Source organism: Pseudophryne corroboree, chromosome 8 (genome assembly GCF_028390025.1).
Source record: "Pseudophryne corroboree isolate aPseCor3 chromosome 8, aPseCor3.hap2, whole genome shotgun sequence".
NCBI lineage: Eukaryota > Metazoa > Chordata > Amphibia > Anura > Myobatrachidae > Pseudophryne > Pseudophryne corroboree.
The window spans coordinates 51,738,053-51,757,466 of record NC_086451.1 but is presented as its reverse complement, the minus strand read 5'-3'; the positions used below and the strand labels follow the sequence as shown (position 1 = coordinate 51,757,466).

The 19,414-nt window shown below is 46.5% G+C and overlaps 1 protein-coding gene across 2 annotated transcripts in view; it reads right to left on the bottom strand.

The window, feature by feature from the left end:
* FGD1 (FYVE, RhoGEF and PH domain containing 1) overlaps nt 1–19,414 on the bottom strand; it is a 233,595-nt gene that overhangs the window by 34,117 nt on the left and 180,064 nt on the right. For both annotated transcript variants that reach the window (XM_063936362.1, XM_063936363.1), the window contains exons 2-4: nt 9,626–9,814; nt 8,205–8,382; nt 6,306–6,756 (exon numbers count right to left, since the gene is read on the bottom strand). In XM_063936362.1, coding sequence (XP_063792432.1) covers nt 6,306–6,756; nt 8,205–8,382; nt 9,626–9,814 — 818 coding nt within the window. The remainder of the gene's footprint in view (nt 1–6,305; nt 6,757–8,204; nt 8,383–9,625; nt 9,815–19,414) is intronic.

Here is a 19,414-nt window from a genome sequence, read left to right as displayed (position 1 = left end):
ACACGGTGAAAGGGGGTTTTAGAGAAGAAGGGGTGCACATAATTGGCAGCAAATAATAGTATTACAGCGCTACGGGGTAAACACATTGTGTGTTTTTCCTGGGGTATTAGCGCTGGGTGTGTGCTGGCATACTCTCTCTCAGTCTCTCCAAAGAGCCTTGTGGGGGAACTGTCTTCAGATAAGAGGATTCCCTGAGTGTGTGGTGTGTCGGTACGTGTGTGTCGACATGTCTGAGGTAAAAGACTCTTCTAAGGAGGAGATGGAGCAAATGTGTGTGTGTGGTGCCTCCGTCGACAACGCCGACACCTGACTGGATATGTGGAATTAAGTCCTGAGATAAATTTATTGCACAAAAGATTAGAGAACAGACAGGGAATCTACTCATGTCTGTCCCTATGTCACAGGGACCTTCAGAGTCTCAAAACGCCCACTATCCAAAATAATAGACACTGATACCGACACGGAGTCTGACTCCAGTGTCGACTACGATGATGCAAAGTTACAGCCAAAACTGGCAGAAAAGTATTCAATATATGATTATTGTAATATAAGATGTTTTGCATATCACTGATGACCCATCTGTCCCTGAAACGAGGGTACACATGTTTAAGGGGAAGAAAGCTGAGATAACATTTCCCCCCTCTCATGAACCGAATTAATTGTGTGAAAAAGAGCGGGAATCTCCAGACAAGAAACTGCAGTTTCCCAAAAGAATTCTCATGGCGTATCCTTTCCCTGCTAGGGCCAGGATACGATGGGAATCCTCCCCTAGGGTGGACAAGGCGTTGATACGTTTACCCAAAAGGTAGCGCTGACATAACAAGATACAGCTACCCTCAGGGATCCTGCAGATAGCATGCAGAAAAGTACTTTGAAGTCCATTTACACACATTCTGGTACACTACTCAGACCGGCGATTGTGTCGGCAGGGGTTTATAGCGCTGTAGCAGCGTGGACAGATACCTTATCAGCGGAGATTGAAACCCTAGATAAGGATACCATGTTATTAACCCTAGGATATATAAAAGATGCTGTCTTATATATAAGACATGCTCAAAGAGACATTGGTCTACTGGGTTCTAGAGTCAACGCTATGTCGATTTCTGCTAGACGTGTCCTGTGGAACATGCAATGGACAGGTGATGCCGACTAAAAGAGGCATATGGAGGTTTTACCTTACAAGGGTGAGGAATTGTGTGGAGAAGGGCTCTCGGACCTGGTCTCCACAGCTATAGCTGGTAAATCTGATGTTTTGCCTTATATTCCCTCACAGCCTAAGAAAGCACGACATTATCAAATGCAGTCCTTTCGGTCGCAGAAAAAAAGAAAGTACGAGGAGCGTCCTTTCTTACCAGAGGTAAGGGCGCAGTGCACAGCTAGTTCCCAGGAACAGAAGTCCTCCCTGGCCTCTACTAAATCCACCGCATGACGCTGGGGCTCCGCTAAGGGAGTCCGCCCCAGTGGTAGCACGTCTTCGACTCTTCAGCCACATCTGAGTTCACTCACAGGTGGATCCCTGGGCAATAGAAATTGTTTCTCAGGGTTACAAGCTGGAATTCGAAGAGGTGCCTCCTCACCGGTTTTCCTTATCGGCCCTACCGGCTTCTCCCCCAGAAAGGGAGATAATATTAAATACAATTCACACATTGTATCTCCAACAGGTGGTGCTCAAGGTTCCCCTCCTTCAACAAGGAAGGGGATATTACTCAACCTTGGCTGTAGTCCCGAAACCGGACGGTTCGGTCAGACCTATTTTAAAATTAAAATCTCTGAACCTATACTTGAAAAGGTTCAAATTCAAGGTGGAATCGCTCAGAGCGATCATTGCCAGCCTGGAAGGGGGGAATTTTATGGTTTATCTAGACATAAAGGCTGCATACCTTCATGTTCCCATTTGTATACCCCATCAGGCGTACCTGAGAATTACGGTACAGTATTGTCATTACCAATTTCAGGGTAATTGGCGGAAATGATGGTGCTCCAACGCAAGCAAGGAGTCACAATTATCCCATACTTGGACGATCTCCTAATAGGGCGAGATCAAAAGAGCAGTTGTTGAACAGCGTGTCCCTTTCGCTAAAGGTGTCACAGCAACTCAGCTGGATTCTCAATATCCCGAAGTCACAGTTGGTTCCTATGACTCGTCTGCCCTTCTTGGGTATGATTCTGAATACGGACCAGAAATGGGTTTATCTTCCGATAGAGAAGGCCCAGGAACTAATGACTCTGGTAAAAAAAAACTATTAAAGCCAAAACAGGTGTCAGTGCATCACTGCACTCGGGTCCTAGGAAAGATGGTGGCATCTTACGGGGCCATTCCCTTCGGCAGGTTCCATGCGAGGACTTTCCAATGGGATCTACGGAACAAGTGGTCCGGATCACATCTACAGATGCATCAGTTAATCACCCTGTCCCCTAGGGCCAGGGTGTCTCTCCTATGGTGGCTGCAGAGTGCTCACCTTCTGCAGGGTCGCAGGTTCGCCATCCAGGACTGGATTCTGGTAGCCACGGACGCGAGCCTCCGAGGTGGGGAAGCAGTCACACAGGGAAGAAACTTCAAAGGTCTTTGGGTCAAGTCAAAAAACTTGTATTCAAATCAACATCCTGGAGCTGAGGGCCATATACAACGCCCTTCGGCAAGTGGAAACATTGCTTCGCGACCTACCGGTTCTGATCCAGTCAGACAACATCACCGCAGTGGCTCATGTAAACCACCAAGGCAGCACAAAGAGCAGAGTGGAAATGGCAGAAGCCACCAGGATTCTCCGGTGGGCGGAAAATCATGTAAGCGCATTTTCAGCAGTTCATTCTGGGAGTGGACAACTGAGAAGCAGACTTCCTCAGCAAACACGACCTGCATCCAAGAGAGGACTTCTTTAGGAAGCCTTCGCACAGATTGCAAGTCAGTGGGAACTGCCACAGATAGACATGATGGCGTCCCGCCTCAACAAGAAGCTACAGAGGTATTGCACCAGGTCAAGAGACCCTCAGGCAGTAGCTGTAGATGCCCTAGTGACACCGTGGGTGTTCCATTTGGTCTATGTATTTCCCCCTCTTCCTCTCATACCCAAGGTGTTGAGAATGGTAGGAGGTAGAGGAATGAGAACAATTAACCAGATTGGCTACGAAGGACCTGGTATCTGGATCTGCAGGAAATGCTCACAGAAGATCAGTGGCTTCTTCTTCTAAGACAGGACCGGTTGCAACAGGTGCCATGTCTATTCCAAAACTTACCGCGGCTGCGTTGGACGGCATGGCGGTTGAACGCCGGATCCTAGCGGATAAGGGTATTCCGGATGAGGTCATTCCTACGCTAATAAAGGCTAAGCAGGACATGACATCTAAACATTATCACCGTATATGGCGAAAATATGTTTCTTGGTGTGAGGCCAGGAATGCTCCTACGGAAGAATTCCATCTGGGCCGTTTCCTTCATATCCTGCAAACTGGAGTGAATTTCGGCCTAAAATTAGGAGCTATTAAGGTTCAGATTTCGGCCTTATCCATTTTCTTTCAAAAGGAATTGGCCTCTCTCCCTGAAGTACAAACTTTTGTGAAGGGAGTACTGCATATTCAGCCTCCTTTTGTACCTCCGGTGACGCCTTGGGACCTTAACGTGGTGTTAAGTTTCATTAAGTCACACTGGTTTGAACCACTTAAAACGGTGGAGTTGAAAAATCTCACTTGGAAGGTGGTCATGTTATTAGCCTTGGCTTCGGCTAGGCGAGTGTCGGAATTAGCGGCTTTATCACATAAAAGCCCCTATCTGGTTTTCCATATGGATAGAGCGGAATTGCGGACCCGTCCTCAATTCCTGCCAAAAGTGGTTTCATCCTTTCATATGAACTATTGTGGTGCCTGTGGCTACGCGTGACTTGGAGGATCCAGAGTCCCTTGATGTGGTCAGGGCTTTGAAAATTTACGTGGCCAGATCGGCTACAGTCAGAAAAACAGAAGCACTGTTTGTCATGTATGCAACCAACAAGATTGGTGCCCCTGCTTCAAAGTAGACTATTGCTCGCTGGATCTGTAACACGATTCAGCAGGCGCATTCTACGGCGGGATTGCCGTTACCTAAAATCGGTCAAGGCCCATTCCACTAGGAAGGTGGGCTCTTCTTGGGCGGCTGCCAGAGGGGTCTCGGCGTTACAGCTGTGCCGAGCTACTACTTGGTCGGGTTCAAACTCCTTTGCAAAGTTCTATAAGTTTGATACCCTGGCTGAGGAGGACCTCCTGTTTGCTCAATCAGTGCTGCAGAGTCATCCGCACTCTCCCGCCCGTTTGGGAGCTTTGGTATAATCCCCATGGTCCTTATGGAGTCCCCAGCATCCTCTAGGACGTAAGAGAAAATAAGATTTTAAACCTACCGGTAAATCTTTTTCTCGTAGTCTGTAGAGGATGCTGGGCGCCCGTCCCAAGTGCGGACTACTTTTGCAAGACTTGTATATAGTTATTGCTTAAATAAGGGTTATGTTATAGTCTCATCGGTCTTGGACTAATGCTATGTCGTTTTCATACTGTTAACTGGATAGTATATCACAAGTTATACGGTGTGGCTGGTATGAATCTTGCCCTTGGATTAACAAAAATCCTTTCCTCGTACTGTCCGTCTCCTCTGGGCACAGTTTCTCTAACTGAGGTCTGAAGGAGGGGCATAGAGGGAGGAGCCAGTGCACACCAGATCTAAAGTCTTTCTTAAAGTGCCCATGTCTCCTGCGGAGCCCGTCTATCCCCCATGGTCCTTACGGAGTCCCCAGCATCCTCTACGGACTACGAGAAAAAGATTTACCGGTAGGTTTAAAATCTTATTTTTACACATAACGGCAGACAGCGTGCCCTTGTTAAATATAGCGGCAGACAGCGTACACTTTTTACACATAACGGCAGACAGCGTGCCCTTTTTACACATAACGGCAGACAGCGTCCCCTTTTTACACATTACGGCGGACAGCATCCCCCTTTTTACACATTACGGCAGACAGCATTCCCCTTTTTACACATTACGGCAGACAGTGTGCCCTTGTTACACATTACGGCAGACAGCATCCCCCTTTTTACACATTACGGCAGGCAGATTCCCCCTTTTTACACATTGCGGCAGACAGCGTCCCCTTTTTACATAACGGCAGACAGCGTGCCCTTGTTACACATAGCGGCAGACAGCGTACACTTTTTACACATAACGGCAGACAGCGTGCCCTTGTTAAACATAGCGGCAGACAGCGTAGACTTTTTACACATTACGGCAGACAGCGTGCCCTTTTTACACATAACAGCAGACAGCGTCCCCTTTTTACACATAACGGCAGACAGTGTGCCCTTGTTACACATCACGGCAGACAGATTCCCCCTTTTTATACATTGTGTCAGGCAGATTCCCCCTTTTTACACATTGCGTCAGGCAGATTCCCCCTTTTTACACATTACGTCAGGCAGATTCCCCCTTTTTACACATTCCGGCAGGCAGATTCCCCCTTTTTACACATTGCGGCAAGCAGATTCCCCCTTTTTACACATTGCGGCAGGCAGATTCCCCCTTTTTACACATTGCGGCAGGCAGATTCCCCCTTTTTACACATTGCGGCAGGCAGTCCCCCTTTTTGTTATTGGTGGAGGCGCTGCTGCTGCTGCCCCTCTGCTTCACTGTAGGCTGTTCTCGGAAGACAGCCTATAGTGAAGCAGAGGGACAGCAGCAGCAGCGCCTCAACCAGTAGTAAAGCGCTGCTGCGGCTCCCTCCTCCACCTCCCTCCTCCTCCTTCTCCCCCGTACCGCTGCGCTCCTCTCCTCTCTGTTCGGGCGGCTGTGTGCTGCGGGCGGCGGTTGCCCGCAGCACACAGCGGTATGTAATGAGTCAGTTTGACTCATTACATGCTTTGAGCCCCTGGACAGTGGCGGGCCCCAGTGCAACGCACTGGTTGCACTGGCGGTAGTTCCGCCTCTGCACCAATTAATTAATGCAGCATATCTCAGAGGACATGCCTAGCACGCCATATATGCAGTTTGTGACACACTACTGAACCAGAAGACGTTATTCAGGTGTCTATAGCTGTAAGTAATCCGTATCATGAATGATAACTGGGCACAACAAAAATCTTTAGTAAAAAACGCTAGCGAGGGATCATAAACAACATATAACAGTAAAATGGAGAAACGATTTCCCTGAGCTTTCAAACAAAAAAGAAAAATGCAGCATGTGAGCCGAAACCTGGTGTGATAAGCGTAATCTGTTCCAGCCATAATATATTCCATAAACACATGTTGAGCAGCTGTTTGAATGGAGTTAAATACAGTGACCTCATCTTACCTCGCATGGGTCCAGTCTCCCGAGAGGCATTTCTTCTTCTCCCCCACTGCCGTCCTCCATGTCGCTGTCACCTTCAGAGTCATGGGCTGAGCAGTGTTGTACTGTGATGTGTGGGGGCTCCATCTCCTCTCGCCCACCCTCCTCCACCTCACCGAGGAAGCACATCTCCTCGCTCGTGGATGGAGAGCTGATACTGTCAATGCCACTGTCCCTGTTTGCTAGTTTCCCCAAAGAGTCCTGCTCCCCCCTTTCTTCCGTATCTCCCCCTCCCCCAACAAGTTTACGTCTTCTCTCCAGACTGGCCTGGGATTCCTCTGGCTCCAGCAGATCAAAGAGTTTGTTCCCCAGTTCCACCATACTGTAGCCTGGGTGCAAGGAGGGAGCGCTGTTGATCTCAGGGTCGGGGTCATGGACCGGGCAATTGCGCTCAGCGGGCAGGATGATGGGTTCTCTGGGAAATGAAAAGTTCAACGTTACCGCTCTGTTTTACTACAGGTGCAGAAGAAAACATCGATAGAGTACTGCTGTCCAACCGATGGCTCCTACTCTGGACTCAGCTGTCCCAATCATTTTTTTCTTTGCAAAACCATCACCTTTTTGGACAACTTACAGATACTCTTGTAATCATCATCAAATAATATCACAATATCCACATGATAATATAATTTTACAGCATATCAGACACTGATCTGGTCAACATTTTTAAGTATTATTACGATTCCCTTTATTGCCGAAGTATTCAGTTGCATCATTTAGCCCTCTACGTCCTGTCAGATTAAGAACCCATGGGACCCTAAGGCAATAATACTAGTTAGAGCCCCCTTCCTAGCTCCATCATAAAAACAGGTTATGGTACTGTGGTTCCATCAGTGAACACTAGGTCCTAGGCAGGAGCCTTAATTGCCTAATGAGGGGTTTTCAAGTCCAGCCCTCAAGTACCCCCAACAGGTCATGTTTTTAGTAGAGATGAGCGGGTTCGGTTTTACTCGGATTTACTCGGTTCTCAAAACGGCACCTTATTGGCTCACGGATGTCATGTGTTTTGGATAGCCAATAAGAAAAATCCGGATAAAACCGAACTGGCGTTAATTCTGGCGTTAAATCCGAACCCGCTCATCTCTAGTTTTTAGTAGAGATGAGCGGGTTCGGATTTAACGCCAGAATTAACGCCAGTTCGGTTTTATCCGGATTTTTTCTATTGGCTATCCAAAACACGTGACACCCGTGAGCCAATAAGATGCCGTTTTGAGAACCGAGTAAAACCGAACCCGCTCATCTCTGGTTTTTAGTATTTCCTTAATCATGTACAGGTGAGTTCATCTATTTTACTGGGTCAGTAAGTATCCCACCTGTTTCCACAGACCGAAATCCTGAATGCATGACCTGTTGGGGGCACTTGAGGACTGGAATTGAAAACTCTAGACCTAATAGATGATGCAGTTACTTTTGACCATTGGCTATACAGATGTCACCCTGTAAGCAGCTCTTGGAGGCGAGTAACACCTGATCTGAGAAGGACCTATTAGTGGAGAGAAGACGGCTTATTCTTCTACAGTGGAGTCTTATACAAGCACATTCGTTTTGCCAAAAAAACAAATATAACATTTGTCAGATGCATTTCATCTGCTTCCGTCTATCATTTTAAATACTTGTTGTTAAAAAATAAAGTAAAACATAAGTAATTCACTAAATTAATTTCACATTTGTTGATCTAGTGTAATGCTTAAATGCAGCGTTATCCTCAAAATGTGGACTCACTTGTAATTAATTACCATTGCTGTCTCCGTAATGGAAAATTAATTTTGCTCTGGCAGCACATTTCATCCTTGTAGAGTACATTCAATACGAAGTCCCTGCTACCAATTCAATTACTTGCAGAGAACAATTATTTCTACTTACTTCTCAAACTTCTCTATCAGGGAGGTAACTGCTGAGGGTGTTCCATCCTTGTTGTCTGGGCGCGGTAGCACCCTTCCAAGTCGGGGGTCCGCAGGTAGTGGACGTGAAGGGGGTGGGGGAATATGGCCAGGAGGCCGAGGTCTTCTCACGCTCTGGAGGTGTGGGGGCTTTGGAGGAACTACACAGGGAGCAAAGAGATATAAGAGCTATAAGTAATAGCAGACCATTCCTATGTATGAATGGATACAATGAACAGCACTCATGTTTGAATCACCGATTATGCAATAGGGGATTTATAAATATATCTGCAAATAACCACATGTACTCACTGTGTGTGCAAATCACTGCTGTCTGGTTGGCAGCCTGAGTGTACAGTATGCCAGGACAACTTGCAGTTCTTAAGCAGGCTTATTATGTTTTATATACAGCACTTTTAATTAGCGCAATTCTGGAGAGCATTTCCGATGTATTAAAGAAGCAATCATTTAAAAAGGCAAAACTAACATGTTCTTGTTTTTTACATGATCGCCACTTTAAAACATCAGGGAGGACCCACCAAAATCGTGTTGATGCCTGCAACACGCAGGGCATATAATTTCCCTTTCTCTTACGCCAGAGGGAAAGTCTCAAAGCTGGTAAACGGGATAACTGGCTGACAAGCTCAATATACACTAACTGGCCGCCCATGAAAATGTTGCTTGGGGCCTATAGTACTTCATATTTCTATGCAACTGCAATTTTTTTTCTAGGCTTCGGGACTGCTGATCTTAGCAAGTGAAGCTGTCGCCCAGAAAATATGATAGACGCCCACTGCAACTGCGTACACCTACGTAGCCTATACGCAACAACGAGGAACATCGGGCAGACCTATGGCTACGCAGACTGGCCTTGGCAGTAGCGATGCAGGCGCAATGATCGCAGCTGACGGTAGATACACTCTCCGCAAACGGCTATAACATGCCTGCACTTTTGTTACCACTCCCCATTACCTCCCCCAAATGACCCCATTTCTGTCAATCACTCTGCGATAAAAAGTGCGAGACCAATCGCAATGGCACCTTAGCACATCATGGCTTATGCGCAGTCAATGATTTTTTGTAAGGATGATAGATAGATAGATAGATAGCATACCCTCCAACTGTACCTTTTTAATAGGTACAGTACCTTTTTTTTATGGTCTGTACCTATTTTTGGCTCTCCAAACTTCCATTGAAAGTATAGGAAAAGGGGCGTGACCACGCCCCCTTTGCCCGTGACCACGCCCCTTTTTCTAATTTGTACCGATTTTTGTGTGTAAAATGTTGGAGGGTATATGAGATAGATAGATAGATAGATAGATAGATAGATAGATAGATAGATAGATGGATGTTGGGTGCAGTGTGCACTTTACACGTAAATGTGCACAGAGGTAAAGGACTCACCTTCAGGTTTGGCACGTGCGGGACGTCTAGGGGCTGCTGGTTTTGGGTTGGCATCCGGGATGCTGCCATTGCAGTCAGAGGAGTTTCCTGGATCAGACTGGAGCTGCTGGATGTTTTCTGGGTGTACCGGGAGGTGAGCTGGCTCCAAGGAGAGGCTTTTAACAAGCACTGGAGGCTTGGGCTGGGGCCCTGAAAAAAAAAGGGGTGGTAAGCAAGTGAGGTTGGGAGAAGGAAGAGTGATTCAGAGAACAGGGGAGAAACGTTGGTTCACTATGACTGAGACATGATTTGCACGTCAGGACGGGCATCTCTAATGGCCAACGTCATCAATCCAAAAACCTGCGCACCTATTACAGGGATAGGCTCACTGTCAAAACTGGGTTAATAAAACAATATGGAGCTATACGGACATCGGAGAAGTGTCCCCTTGTACAGCTACCAAATAAAGTGTCCACGCAGTAAACACGCAGCACTTGTTAGTTACAGAGAGGACAAGGCAGTTATGTTTGGCTGCCTCTATAATTAGGCTTTTCAATCCCTTTAAACTGGGACACTTATGAATTACACAGGTTCTGTGGCTGGCTGACTTCAAGCCTGCATATCAGCTGGTTTTAATCAGCCACAGAACCTGTGTATTCCATGAGCATCCAGGTTTAAAGGTATAGTATGGTAAGCCTATCTATACTGACATACAGGGAGGTATTTATCAAAGCTTGGAGAGAGATAAAATTGTGAGAAATAAAGTACCAACCAATCAGCTCCCAACTGTCATTTTTCAAACACAGCCTGTAAAATGTAAGGCAGAAGCAGATTGGCTGGTGCTTTATCTCTCACAATTGTATCTCTCTAGCTTTAATAGATACACCCCCCTCCTCCCCCTGAAGGTGAGTGTGTATCTTTTTACAGTATATTTCATTTTGTTTATGTAAATAATTCTTACCAGTTATTTATATAGCACACACATATTCCGCAGCGTTTTCAGATACTATTTGGTCATTCACACCTGTCCCTGCCCTAGTAGAGCTTATAATCTATGGCCCTCATTCCGAGTTGTTCGCTCGCTAGCCGCTTTTAGCAGCATTGCACACGCTAAGCCGCCGCCCTCTGGGAGTGTATCTTAGCTTAGCAGAATTGCGAACGAAGTATTCGCAATATTGCGAAGACTTCTCTGTGCAGTTTCTGAGTAGCTCGAGACTTACTCTTCCAGTGCAATCAGTTCAGTGCTTGTCGTTCCTGGTTTGACGTCACAAACACACCCAGCGTTCGCCCAGACACTCCCCCGTTTCTTCAGCCACTCCCGCGTTTTTCCCAGAAACGGCAGCGTTTTTTCGCACACTCCCATAAAACGGCCAGTTTCCGCCCAGAAACACCCACTTCCTGTCAATCACACTCCGATCACCAGAACGAAGAAAAAACCTCGTAATGCCGTGAGTAAAATACCACACTTCTTAGCAAATTTACTTGGTGCAGTCGCAGTGCGAACATTGCGCATGCGCAATTATCGGAAAATCGCTGCGAAGAAAATTACCGAGCGAACAACTCGGAATGAGGGCCTATATTCCTTATCACATGTACACACATTTACGCTAGGTGGGAGTCAGTTAACCTACCAGTATATTTTTGGATTGTGGGAGGAAACCGGAGCACTCGGAGGAAACACACGCAAGTACGGGGAGAACATACAAACTCCACACAGTTAGGGCCATGGTGGGAATTGAACCCATGACCTCAGTGCTGTGAGGCAGTAATGCTAACCATTACACCATCCGTGCTGCCCATAATAAAACATCTGCAGTGACACCTCATTACAGCTGCCATGCTTGTCAGCCCCATCCAGAGCACTGTGGTGCTATCTATTCCTTCCAGCCATTTTCCCAGAAATGTTCCTACTGCGCATGAGCGTAACACCAGGAAAATGGCCGCTGCACTCGTTTCCCGGTGACTTGTGCAGCGCTGCTGCTGCTGACAGAGGACTCCGTAGGGCTACGTATTTAAGACATGGGTGCAGGATTTGCAGTGGACCTGGGGGCTAGTGTACTCCGCCAGGGCCGGTTCGAGCCCTTTTTGCGCCCCGGGCAGTACATAGGGGCGTGGCTTCATACAGGGGGCATGATCAGTTACGCCCCCTGTACAGTAGTAGCGCCGCTGAAATGCTGAGCGGTGCGCGATGACGTCATCGCGCACTGCACTGCAAAGGTTCTCTCCATGAAGGGAAATTAGACGTGTAGCGTCTAGTTCCCTTCACAGGGGGACACAGCCGGGGGACACAGCGGGCAGCGGAGGGCACAGCAGTAGCGGATCTTGCCATGGTGCGGCGCCCCGGGCAAAAGTCCTGCTTCCCCGTGGCAAGATCCGCTACTGTGCGCCACACACCTTGACTCATTATAGATACTCCATGGATTCTATTAAATGGTAGCAAGAATCCGAGCGGTTGCTACAGGCAACACCTCTACTGTCTTCCATAGAAGGTTTCGTAATTCTCCCCTATGTATTAATGTAGCAGGAATGGATAAAGTGTGGCCTTTCAGTTCTGTGCTGACTGTGAGCGGCTAATTAGGATTGTTAACCTACATTATTATACTCTCTCAGCACTCTGCCCACTGACATTAGGAAAGCAAAGCATGCTACGCAGCGGTAATACATTATATTATAGTCACACACAGAGAAAATGAGCTGTTTTAGACATGATATCAAGGGTTACATAAATATAGGTAATACATTTCTCAGGCACAAGCACACTTTTCAGATTTAAACCGCCTTCCACACAATTTTTAGAATTACTCCCTTGTGATCTGTCTTCTTCTGTGTATACGGCTGTACAGTATATTGTCCTTTTATGTACCATGTACTCCTCCTAGAGCACGTACCTGCAAGTCCTATAGGGCACAATATAACCCCACTCTTGCCGCAGTGACCCGCAGATGCTGCTAACGACATAACATTCACATTCAGTACACATAACAGCGGGGGGTGGTATAGACAAGACATAGGTCGACAGTGTCTAGGTCAACCACTATTGGTCGGCAGTAAGTAGGTCGACATGGTTTCTGGGTCAACATGTACTAGGTCGACATGACAAAAGGTCGACATGAGTTTTTCCCCCCACTTTTTTTTGGTGTCGTTTTCTCCGTACAGTGACGGGGAACCCCAATTAGTGCACCGTGTCCGCTCGCCATGCTTCGGGCAAGGTGCCTCGCTCTGCTACCCCAGCGCTCGGCACAGGTTACCGTTCCCAATTGTAGTCCACGTGGATCGTAAAGTATGAAAAAGTAAAAAGAATTAAAAAATGTAAAAAAAAAAACTTGTGTTGACCTTTTGTCATGTCGACCTAGAGTCCCTGTCGACCTACTTACTGTCGACCAATAGTGGTCGACCTAGACATTGTCGACCTAGAGACCGGATCCCAACAGTGGATAGATTCCCACCAGGTAATAATCATTCACCTCTGACTGACCATACATGTGCTAATCCTATATACACACAATCGCTAAACCTCTCAGCGGCGGGAGGTGTACTAAGCATTGGACATGTACTTATAGGGGGGCATGTACTAAGCAGTGATAAAAGTGGAGAAGTGAGCCAGTGGAGAAGCTGCCCATGGCAACCAATCAGCACTGACGTAACATTTATCATTTGCATACTATAAACACATACAGAGCAGATGATTGGTTGCCATTGCCACTTTCCCACTCTTATCACTGCTTAGTACATGTCCCCCAAAGTACCAGCCAGTCAGCTCCTAACTGCCAAGTTACAGGCTGTGTTTGAAAAATGACAATTGGAGCTGATTGGCTGGAAGTTTATCTCTCTCCTCTTTATCAAGGCTTTAGTACATCTGCCACTATCACTGTGTGGGTTGATCTTAGAAAGTCACTGGATCCAATATCCCCGGCTGTCGTTAGTCTGAACCTGTCAGTTTGAAGGTAAACACGACGCCACTGTTCCTTGAAGCCTTGTGAAATACAGATATAGAAGTATTGCCATGGCGATTTCAAATACATAAACATTAAACTGCGCAGAGTACAATAAAATGCCAGATATAATAATCACTCACATTTGTTCTACATCTCAAGCTCTAGGTTACTGTGCAATAGGCAGGCAGACACAGAGAAGGATACAAGCTAGAAGGGTCTATGTACTAAGACTCGGGGAGAGATAAAGTATAAACCAGTCAGCTCCTGTCATTTTTCAAGCACAGCCTGTAACACGGCAGTTAGGAGCGGATCGGCTGTTACTTTATCTCCATCCACTTTATCTCTCCAAGTCATAGTACATATGGGTCAGAACCTCTAACGTTCATTATCCAGGTAAGGATAAATACAGGTTTGGAACATCATCCTTTGGTTTAGCTAGCACTTGTAGGGGGGTATTCAATTGTTTGAAAAGTCAGTTGAGTGTCTGTTTTTTTCAGGGGGGAAAATAGACACCCAACCGACTATTCAAACAATTGAATTCCACCCATAAAGTTTCAGAAACATTGTGTAAGCTAATAAATAGGATAGGAACACAGTCTCCCCTAATACACCTCTCCCACCTGTCTGCTGTGCCACGGCTGGGGTGTCAGGGGCTCTCTGCTCACCAGCCGTGTCTGACAAGTACTGAGGGAGGGAGTGGTGAAAGGGCTGCAGTCAGTCAAAAAAATTATTGTTTAGAAAAGTTGGGAGAGCGCGGGATGACTGGGGTACAGAGACCAAGGGCCAGATGTACCAAGGCTTAAAAAGTGATAAAGTGGAGAGCGATAAACTATTAGCCAATCAGCTGCTAATTGTCATTTTTCAAACCCAGCCTGCGACATAGCAGTTAGGAGCTGATTGGCTGGTACTTTATCTCTCTCCACTTTATCACTTTCCAAGCCTTAGTAAATAGACCCGTATGAGAGGTGAGCCAGCAGGAAAGGAGATGAGGATAAACAAACGGGACGTAGTTATGCGACCGGCGGTCAGGAGACCGCTGCTCACAATACCGACCCCTACATCCCGCCTAGCAGGGACTTGCGCTCACCACCGAGCCCACAGCGCGGCGGTCCTGGCCAGCGGTAACACAACTCCAACCCAAACAAACAAGCATCACTCAGAATAAGGAGAGAGATGAACCACATCATATCCTGCCAGGGCAATCAGTCCTAAGTAACTGCACAACCGCCTAAGCCTAGCAATGTCACATGATCATCTGTGCACGTATCACCACCACTACTCACAAGAGCGTTACCAGTGTGCAATATATATCCTCTCCCGCAACCTTACAATGCATGCCTCCTTAGCACAATCCCGGTAATCTCGTCTCTGCCACATCCCCGCAGGCTATGCCCCTAAATGGCACCAAATCCCTGTACCTGATAGATACGGACAGATTAGCAGGGCAACACCTCAAGGCCTCCAAGCCTGCAGAGCGTCGCTGTTTATCGCCTCCGCCGGTGAAAGGAGCTGCAGGTTCGTCAGAGAAAGAGTGTGTGCTTTTAGCACATACCAGAGACTTATCAGCACTATTCACAAGGGAGGTGTGGATCTGTCATGAGCGTGCGACTTACAGGAGTGGAAAGTGGCTGGGTGTGATGCGTTGCTGGAGGTGAGCAGAGAAACACGTTACCTTGTTGGCAAGCTGTTCCCTTAATTTCGTTTGGAATCAAATAAAAAAAAAAGGGAAGGAAAAAGAAATGTAAAATAAGCTAATAAAAAAAAATGACACACCCTGGTGTCTGCTATAAGCAAGAAGTAGTATATAAAGGGGAAGCTAGACCGCGGAAAGAAGAAGCACTATAATTAGATGAGACGTCCTGAGAGACTGTAACAAGGAAAAAAATATAAAAGAAAGAAGTAACGAAACAAATACTGTACAAGAGGTAAGATTGAATTAGAGGGGAACTCGGGAAAGGGAGGAGCAGCAGTAATACATTCCTAACCCATTACCTGTCATTATGATCCACCCATCTGCCTGTGACGCATGCTTCCTCACCCCAGACACCTGGGACAGAGGGCTGTCACCTCCCTCACACCTAGGAACACTGCATTAACCTCTTACACACAGGTATAGCCTACATACAAAGTGCTAGACTCCTTTCTGACAATCATATTTAGGTGATGCTTTATGTATGTTTAGGGCATAGTTGCCTATCCTCCTGCATTCTGCAGGAGACTCCCTGAAATAGTAGCAATCTCCCTGACTCCCTGAATAGACCAGCAATCTCCCTCATTGCACCTTACCCCCATTAAGTAGCTGTTACATTCTGGAGGGGGGAATAAATTAGAGATACATACATTCAAATGGGATCATCAGTGCCATCTCCCTGCATGAGTTATAAGGTACAATGATCCCTAGGGCTACATGCAGGTTAAATAAGGTTTCTCATGGCCGCTTACAGTAAATGGAATCTCCTGTGAAACACAAATACACATACAAATCCTGAAAAATATCAGTGTATTTTCTTTAACAAGCAGATCTTAATAACTTTGGGGTTCATTTACATTTGGACATAAGTAATTTTTATGACACGCCTCTCAGATGTAGCAATACACGCCCGCGCTGAAAGGCGTTACTTTCACAATCTCCCTGAAATGCTTTTTCAAAAGTAGGCAAGTATGGTTTAGGGAGGGTGACCATACTATCCCTTCATACCGGGACACCATGAATTACACAGGTTCTGTGGCTGGCTGACTACAAGCCTGCATTTCACCTGGTTTTACGCAGCTAGAAAACCTGTGTAACGCACAAGTGTCCTGGTTTAAAGGGACAGTGTGGTAAGTATGTACATAAATAAATTATATATATATATATATATATATATATATATATATATATATATAGATATATTATATATATATAGATATAATATTATATACACAACGACAGGAAATAGCCGGCACTCACAGAGACTGAAATAAAGAACTTGACTAGGCACAGCAGCTAAAGTCAACGTTTCAGGAAAACTTCCTTTTATCAAGTCTGGTCTTGACAAAAAGGAAGTATTCCTGAAACGTTGACTTTAGCTGCTGTGCCTAGTCAAGTTCTTTATTTCAGTCTCTGTGAGTGCCGGCTATTTCCAGTGGTTGTATGTTGCTTGCAAGCAGAGCACAGGAGCAAGTTGTTGCCTATACCTTTAGTGGAGTGCCGGATAGACTTTGTTTATATATATATATATATATATATATATATATATACTGACCATAATATCCCTTTAAACTGGGACACTCATAAACAACACAGGTTCTGGGGCTGATTTAAACCAGGTGACATACAGACTTGAAGTCAGCCAGCCACAGAACCTGTGTAATTCATTAGTGTCCCGGTTTAAAGGGATATTATGGTCAGCCAGCCTACTTGCTGCAGAGCCTTCCGTGAGCTGGCGTGCTCCAACAGTGTCCCCAAGTATCGGCGGCACTCAGCAGACTTGTCACGTAGTTTTAAAAGTTGCCTTTATTTTTCCTACGTTTCGGGCTTACACCCGTCGTCAGGGTGAGTACTGCCCTGACGACGGGCGTGAGCCTGAAACGTAGGAAAAAATAAGAATTTACTTACCGATAATTCTATTTCTCATAGTCCGTAGTGGATGCTGGGACTCCGTCAGGACCATGGGGAATAGCGGGCTCCGCAGGAGACAGGGCACATCTAAATAAAGCTTTTAGGATCACATGGTGCGTACTGGCTCCTCCCCCTATGACCCTCCTCCAAGCCTCAGTTAGGTACTGTGCCCGGACGAGCGTACACAATAAGGAAGGATCTTGAATCCCGGGTAAGACTCATACCAGCCACACCAATCACACCGTACAACTTGTGATCTGAACCCAGTTAACAGTATGATAACAAAAAACGAAGTAGCCTCTGAAAAGATGGCTCACAACAATAGTAATAACCCGATCTTTGTAACAATAACTATGTACAAGTATTGCAGACAATCCGCACTTGGGATGGGCGCCCAGCATCCACTACGGACTATGAGAAATAGAATTATCGGTAAGTAAATTCTTATTTTCTCTAACGTCCTAGTGGATGCTGGGACTCCGTCAGGACCATGGGGATTATACCAAAGCTCCCAAACGGGCGGGAGAGTGCGGATGACTCTGCAGCACCGAATGAGAGAACTCCAGGTCCTCCTTAGCCAGAGTATCAAATTTGTAAAATTTTACAAACGTGTTCTCCCCTGACCACGTAGCTGCTCGGCAAAGTTGTAATGCCGAGACCCCTCGGGCAGCCGCCCAAGATGAGCCCACTTTCCTTGTGGAGTGGGCCTTTACAGATTTAGGCTGTGGCAGGCCTGCCACAGAATGTGCAAGTTGGATTGTGCTACAGATCCAACGTGCAATCGTCTGTTTAGACGCAGGAGCACCCATCTTGTTGGGTGCATACAATATAAACAACGAGTCAGATTTTCTGACTCCAGCTGTCCTTGAAATATATATTTTTAATGCTCTGACAACGTCCAGTAACTTGGAGTCCTCCAAGTCGCTAGTAGCCGCAGGCACCACAATAGGCTGGTTCAAGTGAAAAGCCGAAACCACCTTAGGGAGAAAATGAGGACGTGTCCGCAGTTCTGCCCTGTCCGAATGGAAAATCAGATATGGGCTTTTGTATGATAAAGCCGCCAACTCTGAAACTCTCCTGGCTGAAGCCAGGGCCAATAGCATGGTTACCTTCCATGTAAGGTATTTTAAATCTACCGATTTTAGAGGCTCAAACCAATGAGATTTGAGAAAATTCAAAACTACGTTCAAATCCCACGGTGCCACTGGAGGCACTATTGGGGGTTGTATATGTAGTACACCTTTGACAAAAGTTTGTACTTCAGGCACTGATGCCAATTCCTTCTGGAAGAAGATTGATAAGGCCGAAATTTGAACTTTAATGGACCCCAATTTTAGGCCCATAGACAATCCTGCTTGCAGGAAATGTAAGAATCGACCCAATTGAAATTCTTCCGTTGGAGCCTTCTTGGCCTCACACCACGCAACATATTTTCGCCAAATGCGGTGATAATGTTGTACAGTCACTTCCTTTCTAGCCTTAATCAAGGTAGGAATAACTTCCTCTGGAATGCCCTTTTCTTTTAGAATCCGGCGTTCAACCGCCATGCCGTCAAACGCAGACGCGGTAAGTCTTGGAACATACAAGGTCCCTGCTGAAGCAGATCCCTTCTTAGAGGTAGAGGCCATGGATCCTCCGTGAGCATCTCTTGAAGTTCCGGATACCAAGTTCTTCTTGGCCAGTCCGGAGCCACCAGTATTGTTCTTACTCCTCTTTTCCGTATAATTCTCAGTACCTTTGGTATGAGAGGCAGAGGAGGGAACACATACACTGACTGGTACACCCACGGTGTTACCAGAGCGTCCACAGCTATTGGCTGAGGGTCTCTTGACCTGGCGCAATATCTGTCCAATTTTTTGTTGAGGCGAGACGCCATCATGTCCACCTTTGGTCTTTCCCAACGGTTCACAATCATGTGGAAGACTTCTGGATGAAGTCCCCACTCTCCCGGGTGAAGGTCGTGTCTGCTGAGGAAGTCTGCTTCCCAGTTGTCCACTCCCGGGATGAACACTGCTGACAGTGCTATGACATGATTCTCCGCCCAGCGCAGAATCCTTGCAGCTTCTGTCATTGCTCTTCTGCTTCTCGTGCCGCCTTGTCGGTTTACGTGGGCGACTGCCGTGATGTTGTCCGACTGGATCAACACCGGCTGACCCTGAAGCAGCGATTTTGCCAGGCTTAGAGCATTGTAGATCGCTCTTAGCTCCAGTATATTTATGTGAAGGGACGTCTCCAGGTTTGACCACACGCCCTGGAAGTTTCTTCCCTGTGTGA